Below are 21,551 nucleotides of genomic sequence, written 5' to 3'. Positions count from 1 at the left end.
TGCCCGCCGGGCGAGACCCGCCGATGGACGCCTCTCTCCGCCAGGTAGGGAGCGGCGGCGCCGGAGGGCGCCGGCACCGGCACCGGCACCGGCAGCGGCGGGGGTGCCCGCCCGGCTGCTCGCCCCCTGCCCGGGCAGCCTGAGCCGGGGCCCCGCGGTGGGGCCGGGTGACCTGGGGGCGCCGGGAGAGGTGGGGGTGCCTGGGGGGGCCGGCGGGGGCAGGTCGCCGCCCCCCCCACGAGGCATCTCTGCGGTGTGGGATGGGGGTCGGGGCGGCGGTGCCTGTGGCACCTCTCTGCGCCCCACGCCTCTGCGGGGCCCTTTGCTCGCCCTGGCTCGGCAGAGAACGGCCGTGGTCGCTGACCACCTGGGATGTTTCTGTGAACTTGCGGGATGCTCTGCTCCCCTCTGGGCTCACTGTGCTCCCTTTCTGTGACTGAGCAGTGCCAGCCTGAGTGCTGCCTTAACCAGATGAATCCAAGTTTCACTTTTTCTTGAGTGCTCAGATGCAGAGCGTTTTGTTTCTGAGTGCTCTCCGGGCCCAGCGTGGCATTTGGGAGCCCTTGTGAAGAGCTGAGTGTGTTGCAAGAGCCGGAGCCCCAGTGATGTGCCGTTCTAGCAATTCAGGCTGAGGGCTCCTTGCAAGGAGGAGAGAGGATTTGTCGCATGATAGTCATGGCTGCCCAGAGACTGCTCGCATGCTGCTTTAATCCCCTGGAGCGACTTAAGGGTCCAGAGCCTGCTCCTGCCTGCGTGTGCATGTCACAGCTCAGCCCGCTGCACGTGGCACAGGGCCAGAGCCGAGCTGGTGAAGCATCAGGAAGCGTGCAATGTGAGGGAGCGTCTGTCTGAATCCTCAGCCTCGACAATGCCTCTGCCCAGTCACCTTCACGCTGATGGGCATAGCGGGCTCCTCTGGAGCCAGGCGTGTACCTGCTAGATGCAAGCTCTGGCCCTGAGCGTGCCTGCAAGGCCCCTTCCCCAGGTGCTTCACAACAGCCGCACGGGGCATTGCGTTTCCCACTGCTCGCAGGGGGAAAGTGGGGTGCAGCGTTAGTGCACGAGGCCCTGTGCTGTGCAGACGTCAGACCTCCCCAGATTGTCTCTCCCTCTTTCCTTGCCTGAACACGCACACATTTCAAGCCTGGCCTGACGCTGGCTTTGGTTGTGAGGGGTGTCTCCTCCCAGACACGGGCGCGAGCGAGGCTGGAGCAGCGCTGCCCTCGCTGGCCCCCGTGGGCGCTGGGGGTGTCTGTGACATTGGCGCTGGGCTCGGTGGGCTCTGCAGGGCGAAGGGGCCATCACGGGGTCCATGGCTGAACTTGGGCAGGCTCCTGTTTGGGGCCAGGGGCCTGTCCTCTGAGCGGGCTGCCCACTGTCCTGGATTCACATCAGACACTTCCCGCCCCCCTAAATTGGTTTCCAGGCCATTAAACCCAGTGTCTGGCCCTTGCCTTGTCCTGGGTACGGCGAGGAAACTTGCAGCCCCCACGGAGAGGCCTACTGTCGGTGGGGTGATGGAGCAGCTAATGGGCTCAGGCCTGCCCCTTCCCCCATAAAGCACTTTCTTTATCAGAACAGATGTTTTCCCAGATCCCGGCTCCAGCGGGGAAGGAGTGGCTGCCCCTCGGCGTGCGCGCGGCTAGGGCTGCCCCTGAGGCCTGCGCAGCACATCACCGAGGATTGTTGCAGCCATTAACTGATTAACCTGCTGCTCCTGGAGGCCTGGGCTGCCTGTATCTGATCAGATGGAGGCCAGGGTTTCCCAAGGGGCCGTTTCACTGGAGCCTCTTTCCCCACCCCTCTATCATGAGGAACCTCCTGGCCCTTTGCAATAGCAGTAGCCACTGAGGAACATGAAGCCGTAAGTACCTGATGGAAATCAGAGACTGGAGAGGGGATGCCCAGAGGCGCGTGTCTCAGCCAGCAGCGCCCAGCAGGGAATCACACACTTGTCCAGCTTCGCTTGTCAAGGCAATTCTGCTGTGACCTGGAGAAAAAGGGTTTGCCAGGGTAGGGTTAAGAGAGAATCCTGAAGCCAGGGACTCCACAGGCAGAACTACATCTTCTGTAAATCACGGGCTTAAAACCTCCCTGGTGAAGCAAGGTGGCCCAGGCTGGAGAACCAGGGCAAGCGCGTGTGGGAAACCACCAGACTCTGTGCTTTGCAGAACAGGCAGTGGGGGTGGAGAGGGGAATATGGCTTCCCTGGAGCAGGAATGCTTGGCATTTTCTGCACCCTGGCCACTCTTCCTCTTTCTCCATGGGGGGCTCTTGGTGGGAGGGCAACGCCTGAGCAGAAGGGAGTTGCTCCACCTCTTTCTGCTGCAGCAGAAGCCAAGCTTGTCCCAGGGGATGTGTGTCATCCCTAACAATGAATAGCTTAAACTCCAGTTCATTGCTGGTCTTGCTTTACCAGGCTCCTGTCCTGTGCTCACAGCATTCAGATATCATGCTGAGAGATGTGCTCAGTGTCTGGGGTTAGATGGGGATGCTGCAGGTCTTCACAGCTGCTCTGGTTCCTCCCTTTGTGTGGTGGAGATCAAAGGAGTTTTTAATCTTTGAAGTTTTTCTGTGATAAGTGGCTTGATGGTTAGGAGGTTGACCTCCCTATCGTCCTGGCTCTGGCCAGGGAGGGGGGTGGTTTTGGCCGGTGGTGCCAGCTTGACACAGCTGAAGGGCTTCCTATGTGCCATGGCCTCCTCCAGCCACCAACCCTGGGGAGCTGGCAGGGTGCTCGCTGCTCCCTCCTTCCCTGCCATGTCCAGAGGGAGGCTCCAACTTTAGAGAGGGCCAGATTAGAAAGCCTTCATCCTCAGCAAGTGGCAGAGCCCAAAGATGTGTGCAGCTACCTCTGCTGTCGCAGGTCCTGTGTGCAGCATAGCTCAAAGACGTGATGGAGGGTGCCCTTCCTTCAGTGGGGTGCGCTGTGCAGCAGAGGAGCCGAGACGGTGCGTGCGCTCTGCCGTCTCCGTTCCTGGCTGCTGCAGTGAGTCCTGTGCCCAGACAGGGAGGAGGGGCCCCGGGGCGATGGCTGCGGTGAGCTGTGATGGATGAGAGTTTCCCTGCGTGCCTGGAGTGTGGGCAGGATGTGGGGTGACACAGAGGATGTGACTCGCTCTCCAATTCCCCCTGAGGAGCAGGAATGTCGTGGCCGGGGTTAAAGGAGACACTGCTCCCATCCCACCCCCTTCTGCTCTCCCGTTGGAGTGACCAGCTGGCACAGCCCCACAGTCAGTCTGAACTGAGCAGCAGCGTCCGCTGGAGTCGCAGACGCCATCCTCTTTCCGCTCCTGTGCCACTGGCCTAGAAATGCTGGCATTGTAATGGTTAAACAGTTTTCCTCATTGCTTTTTTGCTGAAATGCTAGGCTTTTCATCTGTGTTTTAAAATAACCCCCCAAAGTCCTTAAGCTTTCTGACGTGGGAAGAGAAGGGCAGGAGGATCCTGTGCTGCATGGCCATGGTGGTCTGTGCTGTCCTCCCTCCAACCTCATCTTCGCTTGTTGTCCCCGTCCTCCCGGGCACAGCCTGCCTCTTCCCCATGGCCTGAGGCAGCTGCCGTGGAGGTGGGCAGAGGAGCCACCTCTCCTGGGGACACGTGCAGACCAGGGATCCCATGGGGAGCTGTATCCAGAGTGCAAAGGCTGCACCAGTCGCAACTGTGCAAGCGTCTGAGCCACCTTCTCAGCCCCAAACTGAGGGATCGTGGGGACAGCAAGCAAGTAGCTTGGTGTGATGACTGCTCGATGTGACTGTGGGAAGGCTCTGACTACTCTGTAGGGCCATCAGCTAGTTTGCAGAGTGTGGCCCTTTACCAGCTATGTGATGCTTGACTGCATGGCATCTGCTGACTCCTTACCCCTGGGATAAACTCATACACATAAACATTTAGGGACAAAGTAAATGGGATGTGGGTAAGGAGAAGAACCGAAGGGATTTGTCTGCAGATGGCGTCTTTGCAACCCTTATTCTTGGTGCAGTAACTGTGCCGCCCATCTGGGACAGTGCTGTGCTCAGACTGCTGCTGGGGTTTCTCTCTGAGAAACAGCTACAGGACTGATCTGATTTTTGGTTGCGTATGCCAGTCTCACCAACTTTGAGCTCTCGGTGAAGCTACACTGTAATGCTTGTCTAGCTGGCTCATTCAGGGACGAGTCTCTCTGGGGAGCCCAGCTTGTCCTAGGCGAGGAGGGCTCATATGTGACATCCTGGATTAAGTTTTTCAATGGCCTAGTTTGCCTTCCCCACGCTCCCTCCAGTTCACAGAAGGTGGAGTTCCTGTGAGAGAAAGGAGTGTAGCCGGATGTCCCGGAGAATCCTTCCAGCATCTCTTTCTGTTCCAGAGACTCTTGTCTGGAATGAGGGAAATGGTTCAGCTGACATAGATGACACTGACCATGAGTGACATGCTGCCTTTCCAGGTAACAGTGAGCCGAGTGCCCATGTGTTAACAAATGTTGGCTTTGGAAATGTCATCTTGGAAAGAAACGGTAGATAGGGGCTGCTCCACCAAGAGTTCCCACCAAGCTTCTCTCCTCCCCGGAGCACCACATGCTTTGTTGACTTTCCCTGAAAGCCTCCTCTTAGGTTAGCAAGAATATTTGACCTCTTGGAAAAGAGGATCTCAAGAGATTGGGAAGAGAAAGAGAAATGCTGACCATTACATGCATGCTGTGTGTGTACACTTGAGGGTCACTGAGTGAATACCAAGCAAAGCTGTTTAATTAGTTTGCATAGTGCAGCTGAAGAGAAGTGTCGCTGACCTTGAAGATTTCCATGGTGCTGGTGTAGTACTGACGTTCCCACATGCAGAATCCTCCATCTCCCCAAACCCTTCAGAATGATAAGCAGCCAGAGGTAGGGAGAAAGGACCCTTTTGCCCTGTTCTGGAGCAGCGATTGCAAGAAGAAAGCTCATGCACCAAAGGTGACAGGAAGAAGTGTCTGGTGGAAGAGAGGGAGTCCTGTTCGCTCTGCCCTTAGGCCATTTGTCTGGAGCCAGGCTTCTGTGAGCTGTGCCCATGTCACATCCTATAAGCGAGTGAGACTGGGTGGCTCAGTTGCGGGATGGGAGCCTCCACGTGAAGCAATGCTGTCTCTCTGCTGGCCAGCCTGCGGCTGCCCTCTTACCACCTTCAAAACCACCTCGTACAACTCTGGTTTCACTTCTTGCCTCGCTTTTTTTTCCCCCTCATAATAATTGCAAAAATTGTGCAATTTCTTATTTCCCATTTTATTTTAAGGAAAATGTGTGAGCTATTTAAAGAGATCATTAAGATTGAAACTGCAGGCCTGTGAGTCAGGGAGTTTATACTCGAGTTTCCCTCAGCTCTGCTATTCTGTCTCCTCCTTTTCATCTAAGATTACATGCTGTTCAGTAATGTGTAGAGCTGTGTCCCAGGAAGTGCAGCTATGAACCCTGTTGCACCTAAGTAGCTGGGGAATGCATGTTGGAGGGAAATACTGCAAACTACTCTGGCCCTTCGCATCATCCAACTGTCTTGAAAAAGTCCTGGGCATCACCACAGACAGTGAATCAGAGTCAAAGCTCAAACCACATGTAAAAGGGCCACTAAACAGGATGGGTAACAGTTGTGAAAGTGTTCTGCTTTGCACATGCGAGTTATCGCTGCAGCTAGGACCCAAGGTGTGCCTATCTGTGCATCCCCTCCTCAGGCCCCTGTTTTGGGGAAGGTGGCAGAGAGGAGCAAGCTGGAGATATGAGGAACAGCAGCAAGAGTCTCCGGACAGCTCCAGGCCCCTCACCCTGTTCCCTTCTTTCCGCATCCACTTCTTGCTCCCACGGCTCCTGGCACCGTTACGCCTGCTGCTGCTGTTGCACCAGACACAAGCTGAGCTGGTCGTCCCCGGCCGCGACTTTGACCCGCCTGTCTCTAGAGCGAAGGGCCTCTCTGCCATGCGCTGTTTGGCACAATGTTCAGTGGACTCCTGGGTGCTGTCATTATAATTGCAATAATTACCATAGTAAATAAACCAGTGGCGTTGCCTCTCTTAGATTCACTGATCCCTATGTTTTATGAGAAGATGTAAATTCAGGCTTGGGGCTATGGCCAGGGCTGTGTATTAGAYGCCCATTTATTGGAGAGTTTCCTGTTACCTAGGTATTGAGCCAAAAAATGAGGTTTAGTTCAATCACATTTTCTGGAAAGACTTCTTGTTTCTGGAGGATCCCCTGCTTTTTGCAGTTTCTTCAAGTGGTTGCACAACCTTGTTTTAAAATAAATCCTGTTTCATTTCTAAAGTGAATTTGTCTGGCAGCTACATCCATTCTTGGGTCCTACTTTTTTTCTGCTTTGTGAGAGCTATTTAGTCCCAAATATCTTCTATCTCTGCAGGAAATTATTCTTCGGCACCAGATAGCCTCTGTGTTGCTGTCAAAGATGAGACAGCTAGAAGCATAGCGGTGGTTTCAGTACTGCTGGCAGTGCAGTCTCCGCAGCAGGGTTAGTAAGTAGGAGTTAGGTGAATAGTTAGGTGACTTATGCAGGGACCGAGATGAGTTTTGCAACCCATGCTGGGCCACATGCTGCTGTGAGCCCACTGCTATCAGTGTCTGGGCTAGATAGGGTAGCCCTAGCTCTGGCAAATCTACATAACGACATTAGCGTTTTCAGAAGTATTTTTGCATTACAGGGAATCTTTCTGACTAGCAAGAGAGACTGTTTTCTGGATTTTCTCTGAAGAGCTTCTTTCTCACACCCCAAAATGTGAGTCAGTACTAAACTTCCTTACTCCTGTTCATTCATCCAAGACTTGCTCTTGTGGCAACTGTGTGTCCCAAGAGCTTCTGTTCAGCCATTGTAAATCCTCTCTGGCTACGCGGCTTTCCAGAATACACTCCTCTGTTTTGAAGTGTTCCTTGCAATCCCCATTGACCCTTCAATCTGGCTGTATTTTAATCTCATTTCGTTCAAACGAGCAGATTGGGGAACCCACACTGCTCTGGTCTCATCTTTGCCGACACTTACTGATCTACCAAATGTTGGCATCTGCCAGTATTATCAGCACTACTTTTGATATCAGGTCCTTGATGAAAATGCTAAATAGCACTGGCCCTGTGTCTGCAGAGTTTTGTTAGAAACTCCTTCACTCAGATGACTTCCCCCATTCATAACAATTTTTTCAAGATCCCTTTGCTGCTTTTTAACACATTTGCTCTTCATGCGCTGACTTTTATCAGACTACTACTTCTTACATGGTAAATGCCACAAAAGCCTACTACTATTCCATTTATCAGTTATGTTTGTAGGCTAATCAAAAAATGAAGCCAAAAGTCTATTTGACTAGCCTTCTTTCCACATGTTGACTGGCACTGGAAAATGATTAAAGCTGGATTATCTTTAAGCTGAAAAAGCTGAGGGCAAAAATTCTTTATTTTCCCTGGGGTTGTCAGACTAAACAACCCTTGGTTACTTGGTATAATCCTGTTATAGCCCTCATTTAGGCTCTGACCCTTCCAGTCTCTTGGAATTTCCTTGGCATTACCAGAATTATCAAAAATGAGTATCAGCTGGTGGGAAACTTTGTTGGACAGATCTCTGGGAAATCTTGGACCTGTTGATTTTTAAAATGTTTTACRTCCTTTCCATTTACTAATGTATGGGAAAGTATTTCATCATCTCTATGTGATGCAAGAGGGGTCCTTTCCAGGGATATTTATTCAACACTTCTGCATTTCTCCATTGTTATTCACAATGCTGTCATCCCCATCTAGTAACTGGATGGTGCTATCAGCAGGATATCTTTATCTCCACTGATTTTAGAAGAGGAAATAGTGAAACATGGACTCTACTGTCCTTACTCTTTCCCATCATCTGATTTATGTGGGTTGCTTCCTCCCTTTTTCCCCAATTTCACTCTTATTTCAAATCAGCTGAAAGTCCATCCCCATTCAGAGGCACTCTACTTGTTTTCTTTGAGGAGTTTGAGGGAAGGACAATGAGGATGATCAAACACCAGGAAAACATCACATGTGAAGAGATTGAAAAACCTGAGATTATTTTATTAGTGAAATAACAAATAGGATGAGGCATGGTAAAAGAGCAGAAAATAATGGATGAGACAGAGAAGGTGGACTGAAATCTTCTGTTCCCCCACCTCTGACTGTGAGAAAAAAGGGATTTTCTGCTTCACTGGGGTGAGCCTGATTAAAAAGTGTACTTTTCCATATAATGTGTGCTTAGATGGTAGAATGCCACATGGCAGGGAATTATTGCAGTCAAGGATGTGGCAAGATGCAAAAAGGTAGTGGGCATAATCCCAAGGTATACTTACTACAAATATTGCAGAAGTACTGTTTCAAGGCTCTCGTCTGAGATTTTTACCAAATGCATTGCATAGCAGCTGCTTGGAGGCAGGATGCTGGACCCTGGCTGCTCTTCGGTGGACTTCTATATCCTCGTGGTTTCCCAAGGCCCTTAGCTCTCCTCTGTGGAGGAGAACATGTGTTCCCTGAATGTCACGCTGGACTCTGCAGGAATGCTTCGGGTTTGAGTTGGGAACAGAGAGAAGGTGACCCCCTCTGTGTCTTCTGCTGCACATGGTCAGCTTGCCACCATCTACAGCAGGATGGACAGAAATCCCACTTCTGACCTTCCTCTGGTTTAGATGACAATGATTTTCCTGCTTGAAATGTTGACACTTGGGCATGGACAGTTTCACCACTGACAGAAATGGTCATTCTGTGCCCCCTTTGCCTTAGGACCCACCAGCTTGCTGGATATGCAGCAGGTGCTGCCACATGGCTTGTTTAAAGGGAAAGCTGTGAGGGCCTGGTTTGCCTTGGGCACAGCTGGGACTAGAGACAAGTGATCCACCCAGGAAACTGTGACTCAGCTGTCCATCAGCCCTGCCTCAGCTGTGAAGCCATTGGCGAAATTTGAGAGAGGGATGGACCTGCAAGAAACCACCTTATGGTGGGTGTGTTCAGTGGTAAGGAGACCTAAGGTAAGGTCCAAGCTGAGGGAAGGGATGACACTTCACTTGCTGCATTTCGAGCAGTCAGTTGGCCAATGAAAGCTTTGCTGTGGCTAGGCTGGGCTTTTGGATGTGCCATGTTGTTTCCTTCCTGGCAGGGCTTCTACAAAGAAGATATGGGAAAGATGAGATTGCTGTGAGGTACTGGGGATGTTCAGAGACAGGGAACACACAATCTGTAGGAATCCAGGCTCTGGGTACTGTGGCCTGTGGAATGACTTCTTTTAACTCATGTCTTAGATGGAGAACCTCCCCCATCCTTGGGGAGGGCAGTGGCTCTTCTGCCGCTAAGGGGAATAGCAGGGAGCAGCTCATCTCAAAATGAAGCCTGGAGAGCATTTGCTGTGAAACTTGGAAGGATGCATGCCTGCCGCTTCCTTCTGTCTGTCACCTTTCCTCTGCTGCCCTGATGGCCAAGGGGAGCCTTGAAGCATATGAAAACAGTTGGGGATCCATTCCCTCTGCTCCCATGGCAAGGAGCTGGTGTGGCTGCTGTAGGGGGCAGATGCTCCTTTGAGCAGAGGAGGCATTACCTTCAAGGACAAAGCTGTTCCTGGGGGATATCTGAGGCAGGGAGATGTGCAGGGGAATGAAGGAGAAGAGGCTCTGCAGCAGCCAAGCTGGGGGAAGAGAGAGGCGCAGAACAGATGGGAGGGGGAGGTGAAAGAGGGGTGGGAATCAGTGCATGTACATCAGTGACCAGAAGTAACACACTGCTCTTAGATTAGCTCCTTTCCCTGATGCCGCTATTCTGTGGAGCTGTTGGTGCACTGTGGGCTTTGCTCCTTAATTAGTAAAGAATAGGACTGCTAATTGGCAGAACTCATCTGAGTCAGGGACTCAGCCAGGCTGCACCCCTGGAGCTGGGGATCCGTGGCTGCTGCTTGCTGGTACTCAGCTCTGTGTGCTGTGCTGGCTCGCAGGGTCTGCCCAGGTGCAGTGGGCTATTGCGTTAGGGGTCCACCGAACCTTCCCGGGTGAAGCCCAGTCCCTTCTAGGTCCACAGCATGTCATCCTTTTGCCTTAGGAGAAGTATCTGGGGCTGGGAGGAGGGGGCAGGTTGGTTGGGTTTGTTTGTTTTTTGTTATTCCTGCTGCTGTTGCAGGTATTTGCCTTTTTCCCAGTTGCTCTACGCTGGCTGCTGACAGTTCAGCTGTTCCTGTTTCTGTCCTCTCTCCACCTGTGGTCCCCTGGACTCCCTCTGCCCTTCCAGCAGCTGCTCAGGTGGCCAGAGGCACTACTCCTGCTGATCAGAGATGACCTAGGGACTGGCTGTGTGACTTCATTTCAGACTGACCTCAGAAAAACAGCAAGATTGCATTCTTTCCCCTATGRATCTAGGGTGTCACAGGCCCCCCTCCCCACCAATTCTGCATCCATTAGCTAAGTCTCTTTATATCTGTCCTATCACTTATTCATGATCATCTAGATCAATCTGTTGAAAAGTGCATTTATTGAAACCTGACCCTGGCTTTGTCTGAACTGCAAGGGCCTTTCTAGCCCAACCTCTGCTGCATGGTTTGCAACCACAAAGCCCACTGAGGCCAGGAAGAAAGCTGGATTAGTGCAATGCTGCTTCCAAGCCTAGAAGCATATGGATCTATCGCCAGGAAAAACACAAGGTTTGGATGCCCAACTCGTATGCCCTGAACAGCCTCAGTGTACCAGGAGGACAATAGTACATACCTATGCAATATATACAGCTGAAAAGTCCTGCACCCACAGTGATTTTTGACCTGGACTCCCAATGCAAGGGATATGTTGCTGAGACTTCCCTGCCTCTTGCAGAATGGCTGCAGCAGTGGGCTGGGAGTGTTACCCAAACCTAGGCACTACAAGGGCCTCTCACGGTATTGTATTTGCAGGTAGCTCTGAAGGCCAAGAAAGCCATGCACAAACAAACAAAATAAACCCACAAAAACATTCCATACGGGAAATAAATTGGGCAACTGCATGCCTGTTTCATACCTGGAAAGTGTCTTCCAACCAAGAGTGCTTTTCCCCTCTGAATAGCTCCTGGAAAAGTGATGCTCCCATCCCATTTGTAGCCCCTGCCAAGCATGTCGCTCCTGGGACTTGTGCAGGTTTATGCATGAGGAGGAATGGGGCATGGTAGAGAGGCAGCACCACTGTCTGTCTGCTCGGAGCCTGCACAGCTGGGGCAGCTTGTTCTCAATTGCACCTGAGAGGAAGGGGTTTCCAGAAGAGAGGAGCTCTTGCGTGGAAGTGGAGGTTGGAGGACAGTCGAGGCTACACAGGTCAGAGGAGAGCAGGGCATGACTTGTTTCTCAGGTGCGGTACCATTGCAGAGCAATGCCTCGCCGATGAACATGTCTCCTGCTGAAAGCATGCTGCTCCCAGCGCTTTCCAAGCCCCCGGGAGCTGCTGAGCTGGGGCAGTTGCGGTTGGGGAGAGCATCTCCATGCGGGGCCAGGAGGGCATGTGGACTGGTGAAGGCACCTGCAGGAACAGAGTCCTGAGTTTTGTCCTTTGGCACTTAGTCCGCCTTTAGCAGCAGGATAGCTGATGAGGAAGGTCCACCCGCTAGTGGCTACGCACTCTGCATTAACGCCTGGGTGTTGTGCTGCTGCAGTCAGGGTTGTGCACTGTTTGTTCACATCTAAGCCCTTTCCCGGTCGTACAGTGCATGAGATCTCCCTTTTCCTTTCCATGCTGACAGAGTCTGCTGCGATGCAGATACATGCATGTGGATGCAAGAGAGAACTCCTGCAATCAATCACTCTGCAAAAGGCACAGAAGGCCAAAGAAAACTGCAGCTTCATTTGATTTCTTGATATTATGGATATCAGGAAATGTTTTTTTTTTTCCATGTTTAGGATCCCAAAGTGGCAGGTGTTACGCAGACAGAGAAAAATGACATTCTAGCATTTACTGTCCAAGACGGTAAGATGAGAGAGTGTGAGAGTGAGGCAGAATGTATGAAACGCTGTTCTTAGTATGCCGGCAACTTTATTTTCTAAATTATAGCTCCCTGTTCCGGGATCAGTTTTCAGGATTGTGCTTTGCTGTGTGCTTTGTGGTAAGGCCAGTTCATGGGCAGATTGTCATTGAGGCCATGGGAATTACGATTCTGGTCTCTGAGAGCTTACTTGACATCCAAGTGACCTACCATATAGACAGGAGCTTAGGTACATTACTACATTATTCTTTCTTTCAGTAGCTGCTGTTGTTACTCCATTGAAAAAAATTGATATAGTCTTGCTTAAAGAAGGAAGTGGTARGGAAAAATCTATTCTCAGTATATAAGGAGCTCAAATTAACTATATCATCAGTATTTAACTGGATTTATTCAACTGAAAGCAATTACACAAAACCATCACTCTGCTGTTCCTTAGCTGTTTTCTAAGGTGGCAAATCAAGGATTGCTTGTTGCTTCATTTTACTAAATTGTTTTGTCTCTGGATGCAGGTGAGAATTTCTGTATCCCAGTTTGAAAACTGAGGTTCTTCACCCTCGTGCGTGGAAAGCAGGGGTTTTCCAGTCATCTGTGCTGCCCGCGGGAGCCAGGACCCGCAAGAGCTGCGGGATGCTGCCCCATGGTGCAGGGGCGTGCTCTGTTTCCTTGCCCTGGTTTGTCCCTGGGAAGTTCAGTCTGGCTGCCTGGCAGTTCCTGGAAGTTTTCTGCTCAATTTAATCCTTTCAACAGATCAATGAAATGTATGGTACTGGGGGAGAGGGGAGTGATGTGAGGGCAGTCTCTTTGGTGTCACCATCTGTTTCTGTATTTAGTCAAGATTCCTTGGGGAATTTCAGGTTTAGAAAAAAGAGCTGATGGAAGGAGAGGCACTAAAACAAACTGAATCTTTCAGGAAATGGGATCTATGCTGGGTAGAAGTTAAAATAATTATTTGCTCTGTGGTTCCTGTTCTGGCTATCTCAGCACAGTGTTCCTTTTGGAACAATGTGGATGGATGCAGATTTTGGACTGGGCAGAGGCAATTGGTGTTGTAAAAACATATAGCATCAAAGTAAACGGAAGCAGAGTTTGGGCAGCTGAGCTGCAGTAGTGCCTGGGATTTCCACCCTGTTGCCTTGTGCTCTTTGGCAGAACATAGGATGATCTGCCATAAGTGCGTAGGAAATGGTGCGATACTGTACAAAAGAACTAGGTCTCCTTCTTCTTTTTGGGAGTACTTTTGCACATGGACTTCTGCTGGGAAAGGAGACTGTGTCAGTCTGGACTTTCTGATAACTTCTACGTGTCCAAGATACCAGGAGGGTCTCGTTGTGCATCTTCCCTCTTCTCCCCTCCAAGTGGAACCTAATAAAAGAATCACAATGTTGATGCCTGTGGAGTAGTGTGTGTTGTGTGTGTGTCTGGCCATCAGCTGTCTCTCCACCCAAACTCATTTTTGGGCTCAGGGAGTGGAAAGTGCATGTAACTGGGACCCCCTGCCCTTGCTCCTTGGGGACAGACCGCACAGGGTCCTGTGAGCATGACACACTGTCCCTGCTGACACACGCATGTGCCCACATGTGTGTCCTGGCACCCAGGTCCAGCACAAAGGAGAGGGTAGGGGAGCTCAGCTCCCCATTAAACTACGCTTGCATGCAGGCTCCCCTCAATGTGCTTGTGGGTTATTGATATTTGAAGGCATTGAAAAGCAATGTTGGGAGTTAGTGTTACAGTAAGAGTATGAGAAAAGGTTTTCTTTCATCCTGCTGTCTGTTGGGAACTCCAGAAGAGACTTTCCAGTTTTCTGATGCTGACTCTTCTCCTTTGATCCTGTGCTAGTAGATGCCTATTACCTGTCARTGAAAACGCCATAAAGCTCTTCAACTAACACATGTTGCTATTCACATATTTGTGCAGAATTGTCAGAATGTGATTTGGGAAATGGWTGATTTCTAAACAGCAAGGTCTTATCCAGATGACTCGGGACACCTTTCAARCATCAAGAGTTTCAGAAAATGTCAGAGAATGTTGTGAAGACCTCTAGTACAGCTTCTCAAATTAAATATTCAGTGCATTGCTTACTAGCTCTCTGGGAGCTTGAAGCTTGAATCTGTGTCCTTAACAAAATGTTTCTTTCTGTTGCAATTGTTCACTGTCCATGAGGACTGAGCTGCCTTGCATTTGGGTAGTGATTGCATGCACTGGTGCTTTTCATTCACTTAGTGAAGGGAAATTAATCTGCCTGCTATGAAAACTAGAGGAAGGCTCTGCAGCAAAGCTGGAATTATGTAGGCCTTTTTTTACTGTCGTTAAAACCAGTTCCTTTATTGGGAGGACTGAAGTTTGGCCAACAGATATCTTCTATTTCTAAGGGTAATCTTGGGTATTAAAGTAGCCAAGTAGTAGTTAAAATAAAACATTAAAAATAGATTTAGTGTGCCACATTCTGTATAATATAATATGGAAATGCTATCACATTTCTGCAAACACAGTAAGCCTCATAAGCAATGAGCTAATGGTGCTGAAGGGATTATAAGAGGATAGGAAGGGCTTTTGTAATCAATATCTTAGGGGTAGAAAACAAATTAGGAAGACAGTAGGCTCACAAATCGATGAAAAATAGGATGGCCTTAACGTTATTCAATGGTTCAGCACTTTAGCCTTTTTTGAATACCTCTGTAAGCAGAGTTTATGTGATTTCTATGAGAAGATGCAGAACAGATTGGTTTGTAATACTTGAAGTGCAGTTTGACATTACACCTAATTCTGCATAACTAACCCCTTCCGGTGGCAGCCTGCAGCAGTGCGGGGTCTGCAGCGATGCTAAATCGCCCGTCGGTCCCCGCGGGCCTGGTGTTTGGTGCGGAAGGGGCTGCCGGCCCATCAAGGGTGGCTCTCACGTAGCGCGCGGGCGGGTCGTGGCGGACGGTGCAGTCACGCAGCCTGTCTCCCTTCGCGTGGTCGCGGAGGCGTCGTCAGCCCTAACGCTGGGGACTGGCTGCTGACGCTCAAGGGAGGCGAGTGTTTGGTGTAGGCAGAGGCGGCTTTGCACGGCAAACTGAAAATGGGGTAGGACTCATGCTGTGATCTAATCTTCCTCCCTAGCCGGTCCCGCATTGGCGCTCACAGACTTGCATCTCTCTTTTTTGCCATCTGTGAGGCTGAGTAAGCACCTCCTATCAACTTAATTGAGGAGCTGAGTTTCAGTTAATGCTTACTTTTGGACAAAGCATTGGTTGGGCAGGTCAGGTTGTTTCCTGAGGATTTGCACCACTCTGCAGTTGACAGACCTTTCAGTAAACCCGCTTCATTTTGCAGCCTTTTTTCTAGGTGATGCTGAATGGCTGCTTGCTTGCGTAACCCCCCTTTGGGGAAGGCCCTGGGGAAAGCCCCATCCATGTATTTAACAAGACACTGTCTGCACATGAGAAAGAATTGCTGCTGCTCAAAACCATGTTCAGGCGCTGTCTGTAGTCCACCACGAGGTGGGTCCGCAGTCATCTGGCAAGTGTCTCAGACACACTTCTGACCTCGGGCTTGTGCTTTTCTTTAATTTTTTCTTCTTGTCTGGCTTGGAAGAATTTAAGCAGAGGAGAGTGGTTGTTCTCAGCTGGTGAGGTGCTGGCTGCCATCCTACTTGTCCTGTGGTTGTGACGTGGCTGGGAGAAGAGGGAAGGGAAGGTCTGACTTTTGTAGGCAGGACCAGGGCTTCTTGCCGGCCGGCTGGCAGAGGAGCAAACTGAACAGCTCCTGTGGTYCTTACAGTGCCCAGTCCCACTGGAGGTGCAGGCTGACACCAAGGGAGTACAGGTGAGTGTAGGAATGTGGTGCCAGAACCTTTCAAAAGCTAAAATAATTTTGGTCTGTGTGACCTTTTTATTAATTTTCCAGATAACCAGGTAAAGTTTAAGAATGTATGCATGATGATAGAGGTGTCCTGTTGCAGCAGCAGGGCACTGCTGACTAGCATTAGGGCATAGATCCGCTGACCTGGCCGTGTTTTTAGGTGACTAGAAAGTTCTTGAGTGAAATTTGCACCTTTCTTCCCTCCCTAACCTCCCCCCCCACCAGTTGGCATCCATTAAAATTGCATTTTGGCCCCCTTCTTTCTGTTACTCTGTCCCAGGAGTTCTTATCCACAAGCCTAGTTTCAAATGCTAACTTAATGGTAACTCTTAAATCTGTTTCTTGACTGCAGATCCATGTAATTCATACAGCCTGACCTCTGCGACATCCCTTGCAGCTGGAATTTGTGTTTGATATGGTGAAAAGCCAAACTTTGATTTCTGTTCACGTCTTTTGCCTGTGCCCTGAATCTTCCCCCGGCACAGATTTTCGCAGCAAAGTGCACTCATCCTTTTCTGTTTGACACAGCCTGAGCTTGTGTGTCAAGGTCTTGAAACACAAGGCTGAGAATCGACTTCAGTTCAATGCAAATACATATGTTACCAGAAATCTGCCCTGTGCTCAGGGTTGTCTTGGGAGACATTGAGCAACTTAAGCTGTTGTAGTGTGTGTGTGTGTGTGTGTGTGTGTGTGTGTGAGAGAGAGAGAGAGAGAGTATATATACATCAGGGCCTGATATGAGAAAGCACTCAAGCCATGGCATTTACCCAAGGAAACTCTTGCAAGAGAGGCAAACAGAAAGCTCTGTGAGGTCCACTTCGCTTTTGCCGCTCATGTGTGGAAGCGTTTTGACCTACAATGATGTGTGGGTGTATGAAACCATAAAAATGCTTTATTTATGGGGGTTTTTTTGGTTATTCTAGCATGACTTCTGATGACTGGCTGTTCCAAATCTGAAAATATTTAGACAGTCTAACCCACCACTCTGAGCTTTTGTATCTTTCCATGACTCTGTCAACAAAAATTGATGTTTCCTTAGCTTGGTCTCTGCCTGAAGTTGATTAAAAATATTTCTTCTCTCTCTCTCATGTTATGTTAAAAAAAGTTCAAACTGTTTTCACTGAAAACATAGATGTGACTTCTTCAAACCTTTAAGCAGCAGTAGTTTGGAAGTAGCCTCTGAACACTGCAGCTTCCTCCAGCTTTTCGCAGGTGTTTGCACCCAGTGTGCCAATCTCACAGGCTCTAATGGGAGGTTTTCTGGTTTTTTGCAGGGTGCCAGGGTATGGCTGCGGGAGCAGGACCAGCTGCAGCCATGCACCATTGCCTCATGTGCTGATGGAAATGTGCTCTTTGCCTCGGATTATGGCATGGTAAGTGAAATTCTGGACACAGGCTACAGCCTCATGCAAAAAGCTGCAAGATGACCTTCTTGGTTTTGCATGATTTTTATGTTAAAAGGAGATGTATCAATTGAAACTCTGCACTTTTTGTCTGAAAAGTGACCTGGCTGTGTCACAAACCATGACAAGGGTTAGAAGGAGAAGGTCATTCTCTCTTTATCTGCATTACAGAAAATTGGATGATCTTTCTTCAGCCTCTTACCTGGTAACAGTGGAGAGGGGAAGGGGATTTAGGACTGGGTGGGGACACAAGTCTAACCAGAAGCAGAGTTTTGGGTTTTTCCTCCATGAAATTTTAAGGTCAGAAGGAACCACTGGGCTGAAGGACCACACACTTTATCGTTTGTGCAGGAAAAGCACATGGTGATCACTCAAGGGCTTTCTTTGCTCGGTGCCCTCCACAGGAGCTGTCCTATGTGTTTCTCTTACCTTCCTCCTCCACTGCTTGATAACTGTAAGAGGGTTTGGCTATCTTATYCCAGAGGAAGACTCAGATGAAAACATCCGCATTTTGTTTGGGTTGGATAGTTGATCCCTCCTGTTCTTAGGATCCCTAAATCTGGGGTCCCCATGTTTGTTCTGGCCCAGCATCCTTGCAGCTCTGAGGTAAGATGTCCAATCTTATGCTTCAGGGCCTTTGCCATTTGTCTGTAGGAATCTTTTCCCCCTTGGTGCACAAATGAATCGATACATTCAGTTCCTGGCCTAATTTTCTTAAAAAAAAGTGGGGGGGAGAGGATGGTTGCATTGTCTTTTTGGGTCATACGTTTTCTCCCTTTTGTTACTTTTAAGCTGACTGGGCAGTTTCAGTCAAATGCAAGAGGGGACTAGAGGTCTCAGAAGTACTAAGTTCCTATAAATTTTTGAAAACACAGGGGAAGATATCAGAAAAAAGTCCTTGAGTTCTTCCTGTGGGCTGTAACACAAACTCATCTTTTAGCACTGTAGAACTGTCAGAGAGAGACCTAAAGGGCTGCAACTGTAGGAAAAAAATCAGCAGCAGGTTTTCGCTTCCCTAGAAACACCTCAAGCAACAAATCCTTCAGAAATTTGACTTCCTGGGAGGAAAAAAGGAGCTGACACTTATGAAACACAAGAGGCTGGAAAATGCCTTCAAGGTAGACCAGCCCGATGCTTGAAGGATGAACAAAGCTTAGATGCTGGATGGGAGCTTTGCTTTCATGCTCGGGGTTGCACTAATGGACAGATTTGGAGTTGAGAAGAAGTACTTTCCCTCCTACTTCGCCTGGTTGGCAAGTCCCATCTTGAAATAGTCTGTGGCTTATCTGCTGGCCATGTTTCACTTAATTCCTGGCCAGTGGAGGGGCTTGGAGGGAATCTTGGTCATTTTTGCTCTGTCAGTGAGCTACATCTGAGACAAAATCAATTCATTACCAGGGAGAAAGTAGAAATCTTTGTCTGTATTGTGAGGTACCTCTGTGGTCTTCAATAGCTTGTCTGTAGTTAGAAGACTGCAAGTTCTTGATGTTTTTCGTCCCACATCAATAAAGATCTGCTTATTAATGCCTGTAACTTTCTGCTTAAATATCAGCTGTTGTTGGAAAAGGGATATTTCGGAGGTCTTGCTCTTCCAGCTCTGCTGAGAGACCAGTTCACCTGTGCATTCTCACTTGCTTCAGGCAAAACTGGCTAGGTTGGTTAGCTCAGTCCTGCAAGCCACCAAGGCCAGGCTGGCTCACCTTGCCTGGAGCAGGGTGAGGGGTGATGCTCCTCTGAACCGCTCTCCTGCAGATTGCTGGAGGGAGGGCAGAAATGAGCAGTGGAGTGGCAAGAGCCTCTTTGCTGGAGGTGGGAAAGGGCCTGGCTGGCCTGAATCAGGGCAACACCTTGCAAGCTCTAAGGGTGGGGAGTCATTGTGTCTGGGTTAGGCTGGTGTCTCAGAAACCTCAAAGATCCTCTCAGGAAAAGCCCCTTTGACACAAGGATGAGCAGAAGTGAAAACATCTCACATATCTGTCTCTGGGCCCCAGATGATCCCTGCAACCTGTTGATGATGTGGAGACTGGAAACCTGTCCCTACCATGGAGGGCAGAGGACAAGTCAAAAGTCAACCCTTTCCCAGCGCCAGGGAAGTCCTGAAACCTCTCCCCCATGCCATGTGTGACTTCCCCTCCCCAATCCTTATAGGGCTGGAGGCCACAGCCCCTGCCTGAGGAAGGCTGAGCTGCTGGTGGGGGGAAGATGGGCAAGGGTAGTCAGTGAACTTCCCAGATAAGTGACCTCCTGGTCTGGGCCAGGGTGTCTGTGTGGTGCCCAGTTCACTCCTCCCAAGAATATATTCTCTTGTGTGGTGTTCCTGGCTGCAGGGTACTGAAGCCAGTGCTCCTCTCACCCACCTTTGCTGCAGTCCTGCCAGACCAGCTCTTTAACTCTTTGTGAATCAGGACAAGATGCTTTTTTGGGGAGGGATGGCTGAGTAACCCCAGTTAAGAGGTTCAAGACAGAGTTAACACACGATGGTCTAGTCCCCACCAATGATTTACTCTTTTGTTTAAGATCATGTTGCTCTTTTTTGGGGTCCCATTTTCTCCTGTCTTGTCTACAAGAGCAAATAAACAAGCTCTGAGCATCACACAGTTATTTTTTGAGCTTGGCAGCCTCTTGGCGCAGGTGCTGCTAACTACCCAGTATCTCTCTGAACACTTGTGCGCTCAGCTCTTTTTCCCTAGACATTTTCTTAATGTTTCTCTTCTGGCCCAAATGGCCACAAGTGCTGACAGTATGGTAGTGAATGAGTAATTGTAAGGAAAGATCATGTCATACCATTTTGGACTTGTCCCCTTCCAAAATTTGCCCAGGTCAGCAGAGAGGAGAGAAGCAGGGAGGTTTGCTGCCTCATGGTTTGAAAATGTTCTAGTGGTTTTGCTCCTGACAGAGTCCAGTTCATGTCTTGCATTTGCAGCTTGCACTCTATTCTGGATTTAGTTCCCATTCTCCTTTTCTGCTTCCCCAGTTCTCCTGTGGGGAGTGCCTGAGGCATCTGCTCCAAGGAAAGCAAAGAGTGATGTGGTTTTTGGACCATACTTGCAGAGGGAGGATTCTGCTGCTGACACAGAGGTACCTCTCTGACACCCAGGAGCAGAAGTGGTGTGGAGAAGACCAGGGAGCCAGAGAGGGCTGGAGAGAGCCTGCATGCTGGAGTCAGCTTCATTCGACACTGTTCGTTTAACTAGCTATAACTAGTAGTGGGATGAAAAAAGTACATCTGTCAGGAAGAGTCACGGGTGTAAGTGGATGCAGTGGGCAAAATGTCATGTGGAAGTAGGGAAAAAATGAACAGTGGCTGTGTATTTTTTGAAAGCCCACTAGCTGTTGAGATCTGGCTGTTGGGCGGTCTCCCATTGGAGGAGACCAAGTCCTTTGTACCTTAGCTGTGACCTGGGGCAGACAAGTCTGGGGAAATGAGCCTGCTTCTCCTCCCCAGCTCCTCGAGGATCGGAGCATGCGACGCTGCTGCTCTGACTGTGCAGGCTTTCGCCCACATTGTGGGGTTCTTGCAAAGAGATCCGGTGCTGGGTTATTTGTTTCTGGTACTGGTGAGGGTGCAGGCTCGGAGCTGAGCACAGTGCTCACCCTGCGCCTGGACCACACTGCTGCAGCGAGCTCCCTGTGTGTGGGAGCAGTGCCCGTGAGCCCTGCTCTGGTGAAGTGGCTGGCTGCAAGGTCACAGGGTGACCTTGGTCTGCCTTCAGTCTGCAGCTGTGTGACTGGCCTTTCCCTAGCCCTCACAGCAGTCYAAGGACTGCAAGGGATGGACAGGAGTAACCCAAGTGAGATGAACCCTGTAGACCCCTAGCTCATTCTCTGTGGGATCAGTTAGTTTCTTTGGCAGGGAGGACTGACAAGGAGGGATAGAGATGGGATAGGGGCCAAAGCCCCAGAAGGAAAGGAAAAGCCCAAGTTTTCTTGGAAGGGTTACCGCAGGCCTGCTTGCTTCTCCAGGCTGCTGAGACGAAGTGTCCCATCTGTTTTTCTTGGGTTTTGCCATTTAGCACAGCCTGGGATGATGGGTGGGAGATGGCACATGGCTGCATTCAAGAGTGGGAAGCAACTGAAATAGTGTGTGTGAAATGCCAGCATCGTGTTTGAGGAGGAGGAAAGGAGGGCTGGGACAGAGGGAAGCAGTAACAAAATTTCAGCTGTGCAAAAGGGAGTGAAGAAGATGACCCGATAGCTGAACAGTGGGTTATCAAAGAAGGTGAAGCTCTAGCAGGAGGAAGATTGTGGCAATTGAGTCAAGAAGGTTGCAGCTGTGTAGAGAGACGAGCAGGCACTTCCCAGAGCAGTGATAGAAAAGTTAATAGCTGTCACTGTGCAGAGACTTGGAGTGCCACATCCCATACATAGGCGCCTGCATGCACGCAGG

The 21,551-nt window shown here is 49.8% G+C and overlaps 1 protein-coding gene across 1 annotated transcript in view; it reads left to right on the top strand.

Moving 5' to 3' along the window:
- The first annotated feature begins 10,567 nt into the window (after positions 1-10,567).
- LOC112972013 (unconventional myosin-X-like) overlaps positions 10,568-21,551 on the top strand; it is a 91,484-nt gene continuing 80,500 nt past the window's right edge. The window contains 3 exon segments of the mRNA XM_026078013.1: positions 10,568-10,633; positions 10,635-10,676; positions 17,036-17,134. Coding sequence (XP_025933798.1) covers positions 10,568-10,633; positions 10,635-10,676; positions 17,036-17,134 — 207 coding nt within the window.

This window comes from Apteryx rowi, unplaced genomic scaffold, assembly GCF_003343035.1.
Source record: "Apteryx rowi isolate R43461 unplaced genomic scaffold, aptRow1 scaffold_47, whole genome shotgun sequence".
Lineage (NCBI taxonomy): Eukaryota > Metazoa > Chordata > Aves > Apterygiformes > Apterygidae > Apteryx > Apteryx rowi.
Note: the sequence above shows the minus strand (reverse complement) of the source record. Positions and strands in the feature narration are given on the sequence as shown.